The sequence below is a fragment of the Lacerta agilis genome, chromosome 7, assembly GCF_009819535.1.
Source record: "Lacerta agilis isolate rLacAgi1 chromosome 7, rLacAgi1.pri, whole genome shotgun sequence".
Classification (NCBI taxonomy): Eukaryota; Metazoa; Chordata; class Lepidosauria; order Squamata; family Lacertidae; genus Lacerta; species Lacerta agilis.
The window spans coordinates 55,932,641-55,950,396 of NC_046318.1; the positions used below are offsets into that span (position 1 = coordinate 55,932,641).

Consider the following 17,756-nt stretch of genomic DNA (forward strand, 5'->3'; position numbering starts at 1 on the left):
AAAACAAGCAAGATGCAGATTAGGGCTCCCTTGTTTAAAACAATGTCAACAAACTACAAAAACCCATTTGAAATAAACATTTGATGTTTTAGCAAATGTATTCCTTTGGAATAAAATATTTATCTTTCAAAGTTAATATTTACTTTTTATTCTCACATATTGTTCTTCCAACAGCTGAGAAAAAGTGGCCGCCCACAAACACGACAGAAAGGCATGTTTGGTACTTCTCATTAATGACATCTAACACACGAACCTCAGATTTTAAAGCACACAACTCCCCCCCCCCCCAATCACTATACAATCCAGCCTTGCAAATAAAATTGCATGGCCAGATGGACGAGAATTAGGAACTAGTCTTTTGACAAAAGAACTCTGACGCTGCAGTCCTGCACTCAGAAAACCTTACAATAGTCAAACTAACTTCCAAGTAAACCTGCACAGAGGATTGTGCCGAACATTTTCCATTAAAAATGTTGGTAGTCTCTATTTAACTCAAAGGATATGCTGAAGCACCACTCAGATTTATGCTCTAAATATAGAGATATTTGCCAGAAAATTTACGTAGGTTTTGTCTTGCAATGTTAAAATAAAAAGTCATACTGTATTTTGAAGCTGGCAATATATGGACTTTTGTTCTTCTTCTACCACCAGTCAAGAGCTAACTCATTCTCTCTGAGTGATGATGAAAACAACCCACACTGGCCAGGTAGGCTAGCTGCATGTGGGAAATGATGTAGAGCAGGGAAATGATGGGTAAGTGAAGAGCCCAGCCTCAGTGGCCACTTTCAGAAACTCCAGAAACAGCTTTTTCTTTTCTTTTTTGAAGAAGTTCTGGGGACTGTTGTGTGCATTAATATGCAACATGCAGTTAGCTTCTTCGGTGAATTAGGTAAATCCCACTGTGTACATGAGGAGACCAGGGCAGTTAGGCTAATACCCTAACTTAGAGGTTCTCAAAGGCTGTGGCGTGCCACACTGGTGTGGCAGGAGAAGCTAGAAAGTGTGGCAGAAAGATTCAAGGACAATCAAAGAAACATTTGAACATTTCAATGTAGTATAGTATAGCATCAAAATAATTATTTTTATTCGTGGAATATGGATAGATAGCTTTTCAAAACGAGAGCATCAAGCAATACTTTTGTAAACATACTTAAAGTACATGTGTAAGAGGCTCGTTTGTAATTATAATATTCATGTTCTTCTGTAGCTAGCTGCATTGTTTTATACTTTCTGGATGTCCCGTGATCATATTATAAGGCAGTTGTGTTCTAAATGAAGCACTGCTAGGAGTGGTTTCCTTTGTTTTCCAGTGTATTTTTTATCAATTAAAATTGATGTGGCATGAGGAAATTTTTATTCTGAAACTGTGGCTCATAAAAATACGTTTCAGAACCACTGATCTAACTATATTTCCCTGGAAGCAGGTTCTGTTGAAATCAATGGCAATTCTATCCAAATGAAGGGCAATTGGATTAGGATATTAAATCACAGACTTTTTTGTGTTGCCAACCACATTTTGCGGAATTATGTAGCACAGCAAACTTCCTACATACTAGTTACGCAGCATTAATTGCTAACACAAGCAAGATAAATATGCCCAAGCTTTATTTACTTTAAATATTATTATCCTGCCTCTCCCATAGCTTGAGGTAGTTGTGTGATTAATGTATGCAATGCTCTGAAATTTTAAAGAGATTGATCCAATTATACATTTGGGCTGGAATAAATCAAAAGCAGCTCAACAGCTTTAGATGAGTTTTGTAATTGTAAATGGCAAGGATCCAGCCTATTTTTGTTTTTTGTACAGTGCTCAATATGACACAAGTACAGTATGTCAGTGAAACAATTTATCTGGACAAGATGTACTCTTGACTGACCTAAATGAACTCCTGTTTCATGCCCCCTGTTATGCTCACTTGGCTGCCAGAAGAAATTAGGAACTTTCCCCACTAGATGCAAGGCTAGTTCACATTTCAGATATCTATTGTAAAATATGTTGTAAGTGCTTTCAGAAAAATAAACATCTTCATTGCTCTCGAAATATAACTATTCGGCCTTGTCAAACTCATCAGTTATGGCTGGTGCACCAACTTCTTTTGATGCAGGTGCCCTGCTAACAGTTTGCTTCCGTATCTTGGTAAACTTTCAGTTGGACTACTAAAACATGTTGCACATGGGGCTGCCTTTGGAGATTTATTGGGAACTTCAGAATTCAGCTGCTAGGCTGCTGACTGTAAGCATCTATAGTGATCGCATCCCACCAATATTTTAAAATCTGCACAAGCTGCCAGCCCATTGCCAGGTAAAATTTGAAGTCCTGGTTACCACCGATGAATCCCTAAATGTCATAGGAATATGGTCTTGTTCCACACAAATATGACTATGCCCTCTATACTTCATCTGAGGACCTTCTGCCCACTACCCAAGATGAACTGGATGGCAATTGCAGAGAGGGGCCTTTTGGTTTTGGCACCCTGCCTATGGCATGCACTCTCCTGGTGAGCTTGCCTGGCCCCAAGCTACTCCTGTTTGTCATTTCATCACATTTCTGTTTTGTTCTGTTGGATTTTATTTGTTTTACAGCGGCATTTTATTTGATCCTTGTTTTTGTTGAGATTTAATTATTGATTGGGGGATGCGGGTGGTGCTGTGGTCTAAACCAATCAGAAGGTCGGCAGTTTGAATCCCCGTGGCGAGGTGAGCTCCCGTTGTTTGGTCCCAGTTCCTGCCAACCTAGCAGTTCGAAAGCACGTCAAAGTGCAAATAGATAAATAGGTACCGCTCCAGCAGGAAGGTAAACGGCAGGAAGGTAAACGGTGTTTCTGTGCGCTGCTCTCATTTGCCAGAAGTGGCTTAGTCATGCTGACCACATGACCTGGAAGCTGTACACCAACTCCCTTGATCTATAGAGCGAGATGAGCGCCGCAACCCCAGAGTAGTCCGTGACTGAACCTAACGGTCAGGGGTCCCTTTACCTTTACTTATTGATTGAACACCCCAGAAGAAATAAGGGAGGGTGGCCTAGAGAAGATAGCTAGCCTGATGCCACTCTGGGGTACCAGCTCTATCTTGATGTGGCTTCTGTTTAAACCAGAACGAGGTTTACCCAGTAGCATGGTACCTCAGGAACATGGTGTTAAGGGCCAACACACCACCACTACTGTGTGAATTGGCTATCAGGCACAAAAGAAGAAACTGCAAAAGAGTTCCAGTAATCATACTGAATTCCAGAAAGGTAAAATATTGGAAATATTTCTATCAGCTGGTGAAGAAAAGTAACAATCCTGAAAACACAGTAGCTTACTGTAACATTTAACCCCTCCCTTGTAAAAGTTAATTTTAAATACCCAGTGCATCTGCCTCCTCCAAGAATCCTGGGAACTGTAGTTTGTTCAGAGTATTGGAAATTGTAGCTCTGTGATTGGTAAACTACAGTTCCCAGGATTCTTTTTTGGGGTGTGTGAGCATGTGTGCTTTAAACGTGTGGTGTGCATGCAGCCTCAAACTCATGATGTTGAGCAAGCTAAAAACTGCGTTCAGGGTTTTCAGGAGAAACCTAAGCAACTGTATTGCACGAAAATGCTGAGGTGGGAAAAGGATGTCTGAAGGCAACCTAGGCAACCATCTAAATTTAAGTCAGGCAGCCCATACTCAGTTCATCCCACAACATCTACTGCAATTATGTGCCCAACCAGATAACAGGGTGCTTACTCAAAAATGATTTAATGCAGATTAGATCCCCCTTAGCAACTTAACATACTGTCACAGCAATCAGAGTGGCAGAAAGGGTGGACTTCCCTCACTCTTTTGATATCAGCTTATAGGAGAATTGAAGGGAGGATCTAATTCAATTTGAAAATTCCAGAGGAATATCTGTGGTTAGCATGCTTTGGCCAAAACAACAAAGCGTCTTATGGCAGCTTAAAGGCTAACCAATATATTGTGGCTGGCATAGGCTTTCGTGGACAACAGTTCACACACGGATGTATCTGATGAACTGAACTGTGCGACTGTAGCGAAGAAGAAGAAGAGGAAGAAGGGGGGGGGGCATTATCTATTGTCTGCGCTGCAAATCGCCTGTGCAAGACAAGCCGTACAAATGTGCTAATACTCCCTTATCGGCGCCTGTTTCATTCCCAGAAGGCGGAAGATCAACAGCGGCAGCAGGGTGCCAGCCGCCTCACACTTTTTGCATGAAGCTACAAAGGGCCACCGGCTTCGCGGCGGTTGCCACCTATGCACGGTGGTGGGATCGATACTTCTTACAAAGAAAACGGGACTCTGAGCAATCCTCGCGGTGAGAAAGGCGAAACTTTTGCAGGCTGTCTTCTTCCTCATTTGCTCCTCAAACCTAGAGGGCCGCGCGTTTCCTTTCGCAAGCGGGACGCTTCAAAGAATGCACCTGCTACCCGCGTTTGTCAAACCATAGATCGGAAAAATAAAAGTGAAAGAGCGAGAGAGCGCGCACCAACTCGGAAAGCTGCCGAGCTCAGCGCTGCACTCCGGCGACCGGGGATTGGACACGCGCACGTGTGGAAGCCGTCGCGCGCCATCTCCGCGCGCCCCCTGGCGGCCGCTGCTCGCCCGCCTGTCTCTCGCACTCACCTCCGTCGCCGTAGGTCTCGACGCCGTAGCCGTCCTGCAGCCCGTTGCTCCAGGTGCCCTCGTAGCGGGCCGGGGTGGTGAGGCTCTGGCGCACGCCGTAGCGACCCTTGAAGCCGTGCGACCACTCGCCGCGGTACATCCACTTGCCTTTCGTCTCCACGCCCAAGCCATGGCGCTTGCCCTGCGCCCAGTAGCCGTGGTAGGTGTTGCCGCTGGGCCAGGTGTAGGTGCCCACCACCTCGAAGCCGTGCGCCCACGAGCCCGCGTACTCGCCCTGCCCCTTGGGCCCGGTGCAGATGCCGTGCCCGTGGGCCTTGCCCTCCTCCCAGCCGCCGCAGTAGGTGCCGCCATCGTCGAAGTCGAACCTGCCGCCCGTCATTCAGGGGGAGCGGGTGCCGCCCGGGCCGAGCTCGGCTCCTCCGCCGCCTCCGGCTGCCGCTGCCGCTGCCGCTGCTGCTGTTCTCGGGGCGCTGCGCTGCGTCCCCTGCCGAGGCTCCCGCGACAAATGCCAGCGCTCCGTCCCAGGCAGCGCTCCTCGGCTCGGCGCTGGCGCCCGCCCTCAGCCGCGCTCCTCCCCTCCGCCGTCCCCTCCTGCCCCACCCAAGCCCGGCCGTCGTCCGGCTTCTGCCCCGGGAGAAGGAAAAAGGCGGGAAGGGGAGGGGGCGAGGCGGAGCCCGGCGGGGCAGGTGCCTCAGGCGAGCGAGGGAGGCGCGCAGTTTCCGGAACTCTTGCGGGGGGGGGTTTAAAAAACAACACGGTGCGAGTGTGAGGCGGATCCCACCCGCTTGAGGGGGAAGGGGGTGAGGTCGGCGCCTCAGCACAGGCAAAAGTGTGAGGGAGCGACCAGAGGACCGGGGGGGGGGGAGAGCCATAATACCATACGTTTAAACCACATTTAAAGCACATAACAACCCCCACCCCCAATCCTGCCCAGGAAGCTGTAGCTTTGTGAGGTAAACTAGTAGTTCCTTCCCAGGATTCTTTGGAGGCGAGGAGACAGGTGCTTTCAATGTATGGTGGGTGCGCAGCCTGTGTGGGGTAGGGAGATGCACTTGTGGAAAGTGTTGAAGTTGAACAGGTGTTCAGCACTTAAAAAACAACAACCTGTGGGTTCGGCCCCATAGCTGCTTTGCAATGCCGGGCACGACTCAGTTTGGGCTGAGAGCATATCAAGTAATAAGCTAGGAGCTCTGAGCATGCACAGAGTGCATTTGATTCACCATGCACGCTCTGCAACCTCTCTTCACGTTCACTCATCTAGATTCAAAAAGGAAAGCTTTCAGTTCAGAAGCTTTTAGGCACAAGCAAGCTTGATCCTTAGCAGGCTCCTCCCTTCTTCTGAACCTGTCTGTGTGTGGTTTTTGAAGCAACCTGCTAATTTCTAAAATGACAGGTTTCACGTTGCTTTGAACCCTCCTACTGCTTAATCTCCAGTTCTGTGAAGATAGCTTGTAGTGGGGACTAGTGCTGGTAATTCCGCCAGCCCTGCAGCCAAACTGTCAATGGCCTGGTTTTTCCCTTTCATACATTCCAGAGAGATTTCTGTTTACCTTAAACCATCCATTGCCTTTAACCTCTATCAGTAATCACATGCAATCTCCCCAACAAAGGAAGGTGCCCCAGTCACTGTATCTGATGCAATAAGGTGAGGTAGCAGAATGCACTGTATCACACTTCAGTCTATAGGTGAGGTGTGCCATTTGTGAAGGTCTCCAATGTTTGAAATATCAAACAACACACCTCCTTGCAAGTAGAAAATGAGCATAGCAGGGATTGTGCTGGCTAAAACTCTTCTTCCTGCTGTGCTCATTTTGTTGACTATTTAATCAGTTACCCATCTCACTAATTCTCTTGAGAGCTGAACTATAAAAGGTGCATTGGCCTGATCCAACATTCTCATGTTCTTATAAGCCAAGCCAAAGTGTGGACTCCTGAAGAGGACCCATGGCCACTTTGCTCCTCCCCAGTACTTGTATCTCAGCATGGTGCAGCAGTTAAACCAACATTTGGATGAGTGTATCTTCTGAACCTGAGTCGAAACAAAATATGGCAGACCAACACGGCTGATTCTGAACCTGAGTAAGCTTAGCAGTCATGGGATAAATGTGTTCTCAAATAGAGAGAAGGAATGAAGGGTAGTTCTCCCAATGGAGCAATGTAGGAAGTAGAGTCCTTTGCTGTGGGAGAACCATAAAATGCTTGCGATTATTAACAAACTTTAGGATATACAGATAGTCCAAGGTTGCCACAAAGAGAACAATTTGCAGACTTTCTGGCACAGCATTAGGTCCTGTAATCATATCTACATTTATGTCCTGTGGGATTCACATGAGAACAGTAGGCTAAACAAGATTGGCAGAGGCAGATTTAGGGCAGTGTGCGCAGTGCAGTTGTACCGGACCTGCAGCCGAGGAGAACACCTTCTCAAAGCCCAGTAGGTGCATATATGGCTTGGGGAAGGAGGCACCAGGGCTCTGACAGGGTCCTAGAGCCCTCCTTTCCTTCCCAAAGCCTGTGAGGGCTGGGGGAGGGTGTCACATGTCCTCGTACAGGGCAGCATATTACCAAGGTCCGCCCCTGAGATGGGCCTTTTGCCTGATCCAGCACAGCTATGCTTACGTTCTTAAAATTGCTTGATGTAAGAAGTTTATCAAAGTGTTTTACAGTAAGAAAGTCCAAACTGTAAAATGTATAGGAACACATGGGGCAGATCCACAGTTGTTTCTTATGGTGGGGAGCATTTAAAAGCAACATTCTCTATGTGAAGTGACTGTCATGTAAACTGTTTAGAGATTTTTTAAAAAAATTAAGTGGTTGCTGTGAGAATAAAATGGTGCCGGCGGTGGCAGGTGGGGAATTACATGTGTAGGTAAGATCTGGAATTAATAAATAGATGAAGTATAGTTCCTGTCTCAATCGAAAGTCAGCTTTTAGCATTCCCACAAAGCAGGGCTTGACAAAACAATTGGGTGCTGGAACAATGACTATAGAACAATAAAGATAAGTCAGGAGAACAAGGCTTTTTATAAGTACTGGAAATAACCCCTGTTGGTGATGGCCTATGACCAATACAAAATAAACTACCTGTCTGTCTACCTTGACCTCAGTGGTACTTCCTTCTGGGACTGCAAATATTTTTGCAGAAGCCAGGGCTAATTCAGCAACAGAAAGGGAAGAAGGATTGACTTGAGGAATGGGTAAGGGTCAGAGAACAATAGAGGGGGTATTACAGAGGCACTGGGGTACCAAAATGGAAGGTAGGGAAAACTGTGACAGGCAAGGGGGGAAATGGAAATAAAAAAAACTATAGGAAGGGGGCCTTGGAGAAACGTGGAATGTAGGTTGCCATGGGAATGAGAAGGATTGAGTGTTCAGAGTGGGATGGCAGTCAAATGACAGTCCTGTAAGTGGAATGACAGTCAAATGTCAGTCCCTCTCTCCAAGGAGGAATAGCAGTGTCCAGGGTTAAATGATAGTCTCACAAATGGAAAAACAATAGAGTCCCTGTTGAAGACGTGTATTTTGTAGAACAATGTGAACTGGCATTGTTATTTGCCAGAAGTGTGGGCCACGAGGAAGTCTACAGTTCAAATCTTACCTTAGTCACAAACTTACTTGGAAAGCCAGTACATATCAGTCTAATCTCACCATGCAGTAGAATGATAAAAACAAAAGTCTTGATTAAGGGAAACAGAGATAATTAGTGTAGCACCAGCGTAGATCTTTCCTCAGAAAGGCAAACCTTGCCAAGGTTATGCACAACATGGTTAAAGGTAAAGGTAAAGGGACCCCTGACCATTAGATGACTCTGGGGTTGTGGCGTTCATCTCGCTTTATTGGCCGAGGCAGCCGGCGTACAGCTTCTGGGTCATGTGGCCAGCATGACTAAGCTGCTTTTGGTGAACCAGAGCAGCGCACGGAAACGCCATATAGCTTCCCGCCAGAGCGGTACCTATTTATCTACTTGCACTTCGATGTGCTTTCGAACTTCTAGGTTGGCAACAGGAGCTCACCCCGTTGCGGGAATTCGAACCGCCAACCTTCTGATCAGCAAGCCCTAGGCTCAGTGGTTTAGACCACAGCGCCACCCGCATCCCTACAACATGGCTTTTGTTGTTGTTGTTCAGTCGTTCAGTCGTGTCCGACTCTTCGTGACCCCATGGACCAGAGTACGCCAGGCACGCCTATCCTTCACTGCCTCTCGCAGTTTGGCCAAACTCATGTTAGTAGCTTCAAGAACACTGTCCAACCATCTCATCCTCTGTCGTCCCCTTCTCCTTGTGCCCTCCATCTTTCCCAACATCAGGGTCTTTTCTAGGGATTCTTCTCTTCTCATGAGGTGGCCAAAGTACTGGAGCCTCAACTTCAGGATCTGTCCTTCTAGTGAGTACTCAGGGCTGATTTCTTTGAGAATGGATAGGTTTGATCTTCTTGCAGTCCACGGGACTCTCAAGAGTCTCCTCCAGCACCATAATTCAAAAGCATCAATTCTACGGCGATCAGCCTTCTTTATGGTCCAGCTCTCACTTCCGTACATTACTACTGGGAAAACCATAGCTTTAACTATACGGACTTTTGTCGGCAAGGTGATGTCTTTGCTTTTTAAGATGCTGTCTAGGTTTGTCATTGCTTTTCTCCCAAGAAGCAGGCGTCTTCTGATTTCGTGACTGCTGTCACCATCTGCAGTGATCATGGAACCCAAGAAAGTGAAATCTCTCACTGCCTCCATTTCTTCCCCTTCTATTTGCCAGGAGGTGATGGGACCAGTGGCCATGATCTTAGTTTTTTTGATGTTGAGCTTCAGACCATATTTTGCGCTCTCTTCTTTCACCCTCATTAAAAGGTTCTTCAATTCTTCCTCACTTTCTGCCATCAAGGTAGTATCATCAGCATATCTGAGGTTGTTGATATTTTTTCCGGCAATCTTAATTCCGGTTGGGGATTCATCCAGTCCAGCCTTTCGCATGATGTATTCTGCATATAAGTTAAATAAGCAGGGAGACAATATACAGCCTTGTCGTACTCCTTTCCCAATTTTGAACCAATCAGTTGTTCCATATCCAGTTCTAACTGTAGCTTCTTGTCCCACATAGAGATTTCTCAGGAGGCAAATGAGGTGATCCGGCACTCCCATTTCTTTAAGAACTTGCCATAGTTTGCTGTGGTCGACACAGTCAAATGCTTTTGCATAATCAATGAAGCAGAAGTAGATGTTTTTCTGGAACTCTCTGGCTTTCTCCATAATCCAGCGCATGTTTGCAATTTGGTCTCTGGTTCCTCTGCCCCTTCGAAATCCAGCTTGCACTTCTGGGAGTTCTCGGTCCACATACTGCTTAAGCCTGCCTTGTAGAATTTTAAGCATAACCTTGCTAGCGTGTGAAATGAGTGCAATTGTGCGGTAGTTGGAGCATTCTTTGGCACTGCCCTTCTTTGGGATTGGGATGTAGACTGATCTTCTCCAATCCTCTGGCCACTGCTGAGTTTTCCAAACTTGCTGGCATATTGAGTGCAGCACCTTAACAGCATCCTCTTTTAAAATTTTAAATAGTTCAGCTGGAATATCATCACTTCCACTGGCCTTGTTGTTAGCAAGGCTTTCTAAGGCCCATTTAACTTCACTCTCCAGGATGTCTGGCTCAAGGTCAGCAACCACATTTCCTGGGGTGTATGAGACCTCCATATCTTTCTGGTATAATTCCTCTGTGTATTCTTGCCACCTCTTCTTGATGTCTTCTGCATCTGTTAGGTCCTTTCCACTTTTGTCCTTAATTGTGGTAATCTTTGTACGAAATGTTCCTTTCATATCTCCAATTTTCTTGAATAAATCTCTGGTTTTTCCCATTCTGTTATTTTCCTCTATACAACATGGCTACATCCAGGTAATTGACATAACACAACATATGCTTAATTTCATTAATTTCAGTGGTTCTACTCCGAGTAGGACCTAGTTGACTACAACACACACATATTTATTCAGATATATTTCTTGAAGTTTTTCAAGCAAAGATATATTTCTTGAAGTTTTTCGAGCAAAGATATATTTCTTGAAGTTTTTCGAGCAAAGAATTACACAGGTGGAAAACTGGGAAGTAACTCACGAAGTCAAATGAGCATCTTTTGTTGTTATTACATAGGAACACAGTGAGCTGCCTTATACCAAAAGCACGCCATCTGTCCATTTAGCTCAGTAATGTCTGCACTGATTGGCAGCAGCTCTCAATGGTTTCAAGCAGGAATCCCACTCAGCCCAACATGGGGATGCGCGCGGGGGGGGGGGGTTTGAACATGGGACTTACTGCATGCAAGGCAGATGCTCTACCACTGAACTACCACCCTTTCTCTTTGGATTCATTTGTACCAACCGTGTTCAAACACATTGATTACATAGGGTTCTACTTTTGCATCAAGTGTCATGTCAATCACTCAGCTATCCCGCTGTTTTAATTTGTTTTTTGTTAAGTATTGTTTTCCTCTCCTTCAGTTTGCCCACATGTATATACCATGCTGGGAAGAACCAAACCCGTATTTTTCTTTTTGGTTCTGCAGGTGAGCTCATGAGCGGAGATGGGCAACAATCCTTGCGCTTTTCTAGGGCCAATTGAAGCTAATATCTCAAGGATACTTACCTGTTAGCAAGAAAAACTGGGTAGGATTGTATAGCATTGGCTATACCATCTAGTTCATCATAGTCTCTCTCTCTCTCTCTCTCTCTCTCTCTCTCTCTCTCTCTCTCTCTCTGTGTGTGTGTGTGTGTGTGATGCAGAAAGCTAATGCTCAACATTTTCACTTGAGTTTACAACATCTGGTTACACAGACAGCAGATGGCTATACATACCTCATTGCAGATACTAATATATAATTTCTTGTTAGATTTATATCCAAGACCCAGCCATGACAGGCTTTTTTTTAAAAAAAAAACATGGAACAGAAGTATTTTGACATTGAGAACTAACAGTAGGCATGCTTGTTCTGGCTTGAGCCCCCGTGCATTCAATAGGACTAAGTGCATAGGAAGTTTCATTGTTTATTAATAGTACCATCCTAAGCATGCTTACTCAGAAGTATATTTTGCTGCCTCAGTGGGACTTACTGGATGTGAAGCCAATTTTCCTGGGCTGGGATGACATGCTTTATTGCAGGTGTGTGTGTCCACTTCTATTCTGGCATATGAGGCCTGTTTGGCATCCTGCAATCAACACTGTCTCCGTGCTACCCTATAAGAACATAAGAGGAGCCCTTCTGGATTACACTAAAAGGCTCATCAAGTCCAGCATCCTATTCTTACAGCAGCCAACTAAATGCCTAAGGGAACCCCACAAGCAGGACATAAATGTGCATATGATTGCAGGGTGGCTTAATGCTGTGCTTGAAAGTCTGTCAGTTGTCCTTTGCAACATGGGATTGTCTGTGCATCCTAAATTTGATATAATCACAAACATCTTATGGTTTCAACCACAGCAAGTTGAACAGAGCTGCAGAATAGTGCTTTGGTTTGTATCGCAGGGTGCCCCACAAATGCTAAAGCTGATCCTTTACAATTGGGCTGGTCATATAATTCATTTTATCAATTTCCCCCACGCAGAATTAAATAGAACTACATCTGAGATTCAGGTTAAATGTGAAAGAAAAACATTGCACAAGTTGGATTTTAAAAAATAATCTAGTTAACATTATATTGTGAGAATTTCCGAGTATATTCTGCTTTGGTGAACCAAGAGGAGTGGAACTTGCACAGTAGCAGTTCTTGGAGATTTTCTGCAATTCAATTAATTGATTTTATTTAATATGTAAAGGCAACTTTCAGGGCTCCCCCTTTTTAAGGCGGCTCGTAACATAATAAAACACAATTTATAACAAAATATTAAAATTTATAGCAACATATTTATAGAATAATAAAAGCGATCTAAAACATTCTAACACATCTTTGTTATCTTTTTGGCACTAGGCGAAGATCTGTCTGTTCACCCAGGTCTCTTGAATCAGTGCTTCTCAAACTAACTGATGTGGTAATTGTTTTTCCCCAATGTGACAGCGACCAGTACCACGTTTGGTCCCTGAAGTGCCCCACTTTACCTGAGCTATGGTGGAATCACCATGGACCAGCAATTGATGGCTTGTGGACCAGCACTGGTCCACCGACTACCATTTAGCGTAGCACTGTTTTAAACAACTTACATTTCACTGTCTGGACCTCTCAGTTTTGAATTGAGTTTCAAATTGTGTTTTTGTTCTAGGTGTTTTTTTAATTCCTTAGTTATAGTTGCTATTGTTCTGTATTGTATTTTGACCTTTGTTTATTTATCTGTTTTGAGAACTGCCTAAAAATATTTATGGGATGACTATACAGTATATACAGTTGGTAAGTAAGTAAGTAAGTAAGTAAGTAAGTATGTCAGTTAGTCAGTAAGTACCGGTAAGTAAGTAAGTAAGTAAGTAAGTAAGTAAAGGAAACGACCTGAAAGGAACCTGTAGGATGTGATAGGTATATACACCAGTAAGTCAAGATATAGTGCAAGTGTGTAGTCTGCCCCCTCCTGCACCCACACAGACACAAGTCCATTGCACTTCTACTATTCAGTGGAGGTTTCTGAAGAAGATGAGGGACCATGGTTTCTATCTGTGCTTTCACACACCCTTCTCTCTTACACACACACACACACACACACACACACACACAAATTGTTGGCATTCACCTGTCTCAAGAGGCAATGGAATTCACCTCTGGAGGTGAAGTCAAACCGCTGGAGAATCACAGACAGTGTCTGCTGTGTCTGCAGAGACTGGTAACTTATAATTGCTGCCTCCTGTGTTGTTTTTGCTGTGTTAGCAGCACCAAAGTGACCTCTTTGGGGTGCAAGCCTGGCCAGATGACAGTATCCCCCTCTCGGTCTCACTGATGTGGTCCAAAGGATAGCAGAGCAAAATGTTTGGCACTAGCTTCGCTGCAGGTGTTGCCGGAAGGAGGCATACAAGACGCCTTCCAACCATCTTAGGGACTCCAGTCTGGATTTGTGTAAGACTTAAGCCTACACTTTAGCCTTTTCTTCTCCCAAAGAAGATTCACATGGCAGCATATACAGATTTTTCCTCATAGTCTACTTCCCAAGCCTTTCTTATGAATGAATATAGCCACAAGGCAGAAAGGTCTAGAATCAGAGTTTTCCTTCTCCTAGATGGGCTACCTTCCCAGGTTGACGACTCCCATCTGTTCCTCATTTCCCTCTACAGCACCCACAACTGGTCTCTTCGGTTCAATCCACTGGAGCCTATATTCTTGGCAAATACCAAGGGTTTGAGACCCATCAGCTACCCTTCATCTGGTGGTAAAATCGAGGTCGTAAATGAAATGAAATGCAAACAGCGATAATAATTAATATTCCGCCTCTAAACAGAGCATGAGACATCATGACAACCATGCAGATCTGAACCTCATTTTCGAAGCTCTTGCTCACTGCAACTTTCCAGTGCCTGTACATGCAGCAAAACAGATGTGCAGGTGAACATTAACAGTGGCAAATCTACAACGGTGCTGCATGCTAATACCTACAGAAAAGTGTTTCACATGTAGGAATTTTGCAGTGTTTGCAGCACCTAACAAGCATGCTGATGCTTGCTTGATACAGTTTGCTAAATATGACGGCAAGCCAAGATGTGGTAGGTGATGATAACCCAACACAGCCTTGAACCTGTATGACCCAACACTTGAGATTAGCTGTATTTTATAAGTAAAGAACAGGCTGCAAGAGTTATAGATCTATAATGCCTAAATATAAGAAGCGTATTAAATTGCCACTAAACCATGTTATTGTGTACAGTGGATACCTAGGGTGGGTATCCAGTTAAGATTCTCCTCCCCCCCCCATTAAAAAGACTGATGCATGCAAGCAATTTTCCTCCCAAGTAAACTGTATGTTTCACTTCATCCTCTCTTGCTAGAAGTGAGTGTTGAAAGACGAAGGGACAGGCAATGTGCTTCTGGTGCCAAGGAGAGAGGAGGCAGCATGCTTGCCCCAGAATAGCAACAGCCGTAAATATGGTCATGCTGCTCCTCCACTCGGAGACGCAGATCACATTCCCAGTACCCAGTGGGGCCATTGGCTGCCAGGCATTCAAAGGCTTTGATAAAACATTTGCAAAAGTAGCTGTGGTTAAGAGAGACTCAATTCCTGTCCTGATCAAGCTGACATCAAGCAAAAATGGGAGGAGGGCATATGGTCCCCGAGCAGAGAGTGTTAACTTCTTGGGCCAAATATTAAAGCAGCAGCTGACTCAGTGTTTCAAGATACTGGAGTGTGTTCTGCGTGAGAGCTTGCTGTTATTTGTGGCACTGACAGAAGCATGCAACTCCTTGCATAATGAAAAGCGACGACTGAAAGGGTTCTTTCTCCGTCTCTAATATTCTCTTCGGTGTTACACAACCATCTGTGGTGGAAGTACCAAAGTGTTAACACAAAATGGAGTAGACAAAACCCTCTCAGTATTCCAGGTATCTCTCTCACTAATTTAAAAATGCTTTCAAATGAGAGAGCACCGGTGCTTTTTTCTTTCTTTCTGGGGGTACGCAGTGGTACGCATGCCCCTAAACAATTTGTGAATCTTACTGCCCATTTACTGTTTTTATTTTTCCCGATTTGAACTATAAAATGGTGAGAGTACCCCTAAACATTCTTTTTTAAGATTCAGGTAGGTAGCTGTGTTGGTCTGACACAGTAGAAATATTGTCCAGTAGCACCTTAGAGACCAACTAAGTTTGTTCTTGGTATGAGCTTTCGTGTGCATGCACACTTCTTCAGATACCATTTTTTTAAATAGAAAAAAAGCACTGGAGAGCACTATATTTATCCACCTTGCACAAATATTTCCAGCTATCTTTTCAGGTGGCTGAGAAATGGCTGTGAATATAAATTCTAAAAAGATGAAATATATGTCTTTTTAAAATATCACCACCTCCAGTCACTAACTCTTCCTTTGTTTTGATTTCTTTTTTAAAAAATACAACCTGCAGTTTTGCATAGTTGTATTGTGTAGAGGTATAGACAAAATCCTGAGTAATTAGAAAGTTACAGAGCATAACTGCATTAACTTTGGAGCAATGATACATGAGATCAGTGATACATGAGAAAATAATCTGGTTTTTGACAACTTTTCAAAGGGCAGGCTGCCTTTATTTGGGGGGGGGGGGTTGGAAGAGGAAATTAGCCTTGTGAATAGTATTTTGGCCATTGATGTCAAATGAATTCCTGGTTCAGCTGCAGACTCAATGAGTGGCCTAGACACGTTTTCATCTCACCTATTTGGAAAATGGACATTCAGCAATATTGTTGTAGAATGGGCAGGATAAGACATGCTTATCTTCCTTGAAACGTATGTGCTTTTAGCTACAAATTGCAAAACTTACTGATGGCATGCAATTCAAGATTTTGACTGGATGCAGTCATGCTGCAGTCTTGCCCATGTGCCTTGCTATCTCTCTTGTTTGTCTTTTTTTCTTCTCCTCGTCCGTCTTCTTACACTGCTTTGGTCTCCTTTGCTCTTTGGCAATGTTACTGGCTGTTACATATGGAAGGAAATCGTGGGTGGACTTCCCTCCACTGCCAGAAGTATTATGCCTCTGAATAGCAACTTCTGAATCACAAATAGCCCCACATAGATATCTGGATGGCCACTGTGAGAACTGGATGGTTGCCTTTGAACTGATCCAGCAGGGCTTTTCTCATGTTCTCCCTCCTTCTTGGCTCAGCCAGACACATGCCGGCATATCTGCCCCACCCTGACTCAGTTGGCTGAGCTGGGTCCAGTGGATCCCAAACTTGTGTTAATCCTGAAAGAGGAGTGTGGTGAGGGCAGAACCGGAGTGGGGGTGGGGGTGGGACTTAGGCTGGATTCTAACCCTGTTCAACTCTGTCATGTGACCTGGAAACCCAGCATAAATTAAGCCAGCAAAAAAGGTGCTGTAAGGCGTTTCCGTGCGCTGCTCTGGTTCACCAGAAGCGGCTTAGTCATGCTGGCCACATGACCCGGAAGCTGTACACCGGCTCCCTCGGCCAATAACGCGAGATGAGTGCTGCAACCCCAGAGTCGGACACGACTGGACCTAATGGTCAGAAGAAGAAGAAGAGTTTGGATTTGATATCCCGCTTTTCACTACCCGAAGGAGTCTCAAAGCGGCTAACATTCTCCTTTCCCTTCCTCCCCCACAACAAACACTCTGTGAGGTGAGTGGGGCTGAGAGACTTCAGAAAAGTGTGACTAGCCCAAGGTCACCCAGCAGCTGCATGTGGAGGAGCGGGGACGCGAACCCGGTTCCCCAGATTATGAGTCTGCCGCTCTTAACCACTACACCACACTGGCTCCCTTTACCTTTACCTTTTAAAGTCGAACAATAGAGTTTGGATCTGGTGTAACTTTACTCTGGTTCCTGGGAGCATCTTGGCCGGCCTGTGCTAGAAATCAGGATGCTGGACAAGATAGACCCAGCAGGGCTCCTCTTCTGCCAACACACAACCAAATGAAGGCATTGGATGCATAATTCCATCATCCCCTCCCCAACAGATGAAGCTCTCTTAAGCAGGGCTTTGTCCTAAATGGGCATCGTTGTTGGATACAGCCAGGGGTGCCAACTTGAATAAAATATTGTGGGGGCTCGGGTAAGCCCTGCCCCACATAATTGATCACATGACATAGTCCACACAAACAATTTGAATGGGAATGGCATACCCTCCAACACTTCTCTGTTGAAAATAGGGACGTCCCATTCCATAACGATAATTTTACTGTTTATACCCCACACATCCTACTACTGGGTTGCCCAAGCCACTCTGGGCAGCTTCCAACATATATAAAAACATAATAAAACATTTTAAAGAACTTCACTATATAGGATTGCCTTCAGACGGCTCTGGGGGTCGGATAGCTCCATACTCTTCAACTTTTATCCAATGAAAATAGGGACATCCCAAGGAAGAGTGGGACATTCTGGAATCAAATCAGAAACTGGGACAGCTTCTCTAAATCAGGGATGTCCCTGGAGAATAGGGACACTTGGAGGTTCTGGAATGGCCACCAGCTTTGTGGGGGCCCAGTCCTCTCAAATATTTTATTGTGGTGGCCGAAGCCCACACAGCCCCTAGGAGTTAGCTCCTATGGACACA

The 17,756-nt window shown here is 44.9% G+C and overlaps 1 protein-coding gene across 3 annotated transcripts in view; it reads right to left on the reverse strand.

Moving 5' to 3' along the window:
- Positions 1 to 5,031, reverse strand: part of JPH1 (junctophilin 1) — a 61,448-nt gene extending 56,417 nt beyond the window's left edge. For all 3 annotated transcript variants that reach the window (XM_033155443.1, XM_033155442.1, XM_033155444.1), the window contains exon 1: positions 4,606 to 5,031. In XM_033155443.1, the coding sequence (XP_033011334.1) occupies positions 4,606 to 4,984 (379 nt within the window). In that variant the 5' untranslated portion in view covers positions 4,985 to 5,031. The remainder of the gene's footprint in view (positions 1 to 4,605) is intronic.
- Between the last annotated feature and the right edge of the window lie 12,725 nt (positions 5,032 to 17,756).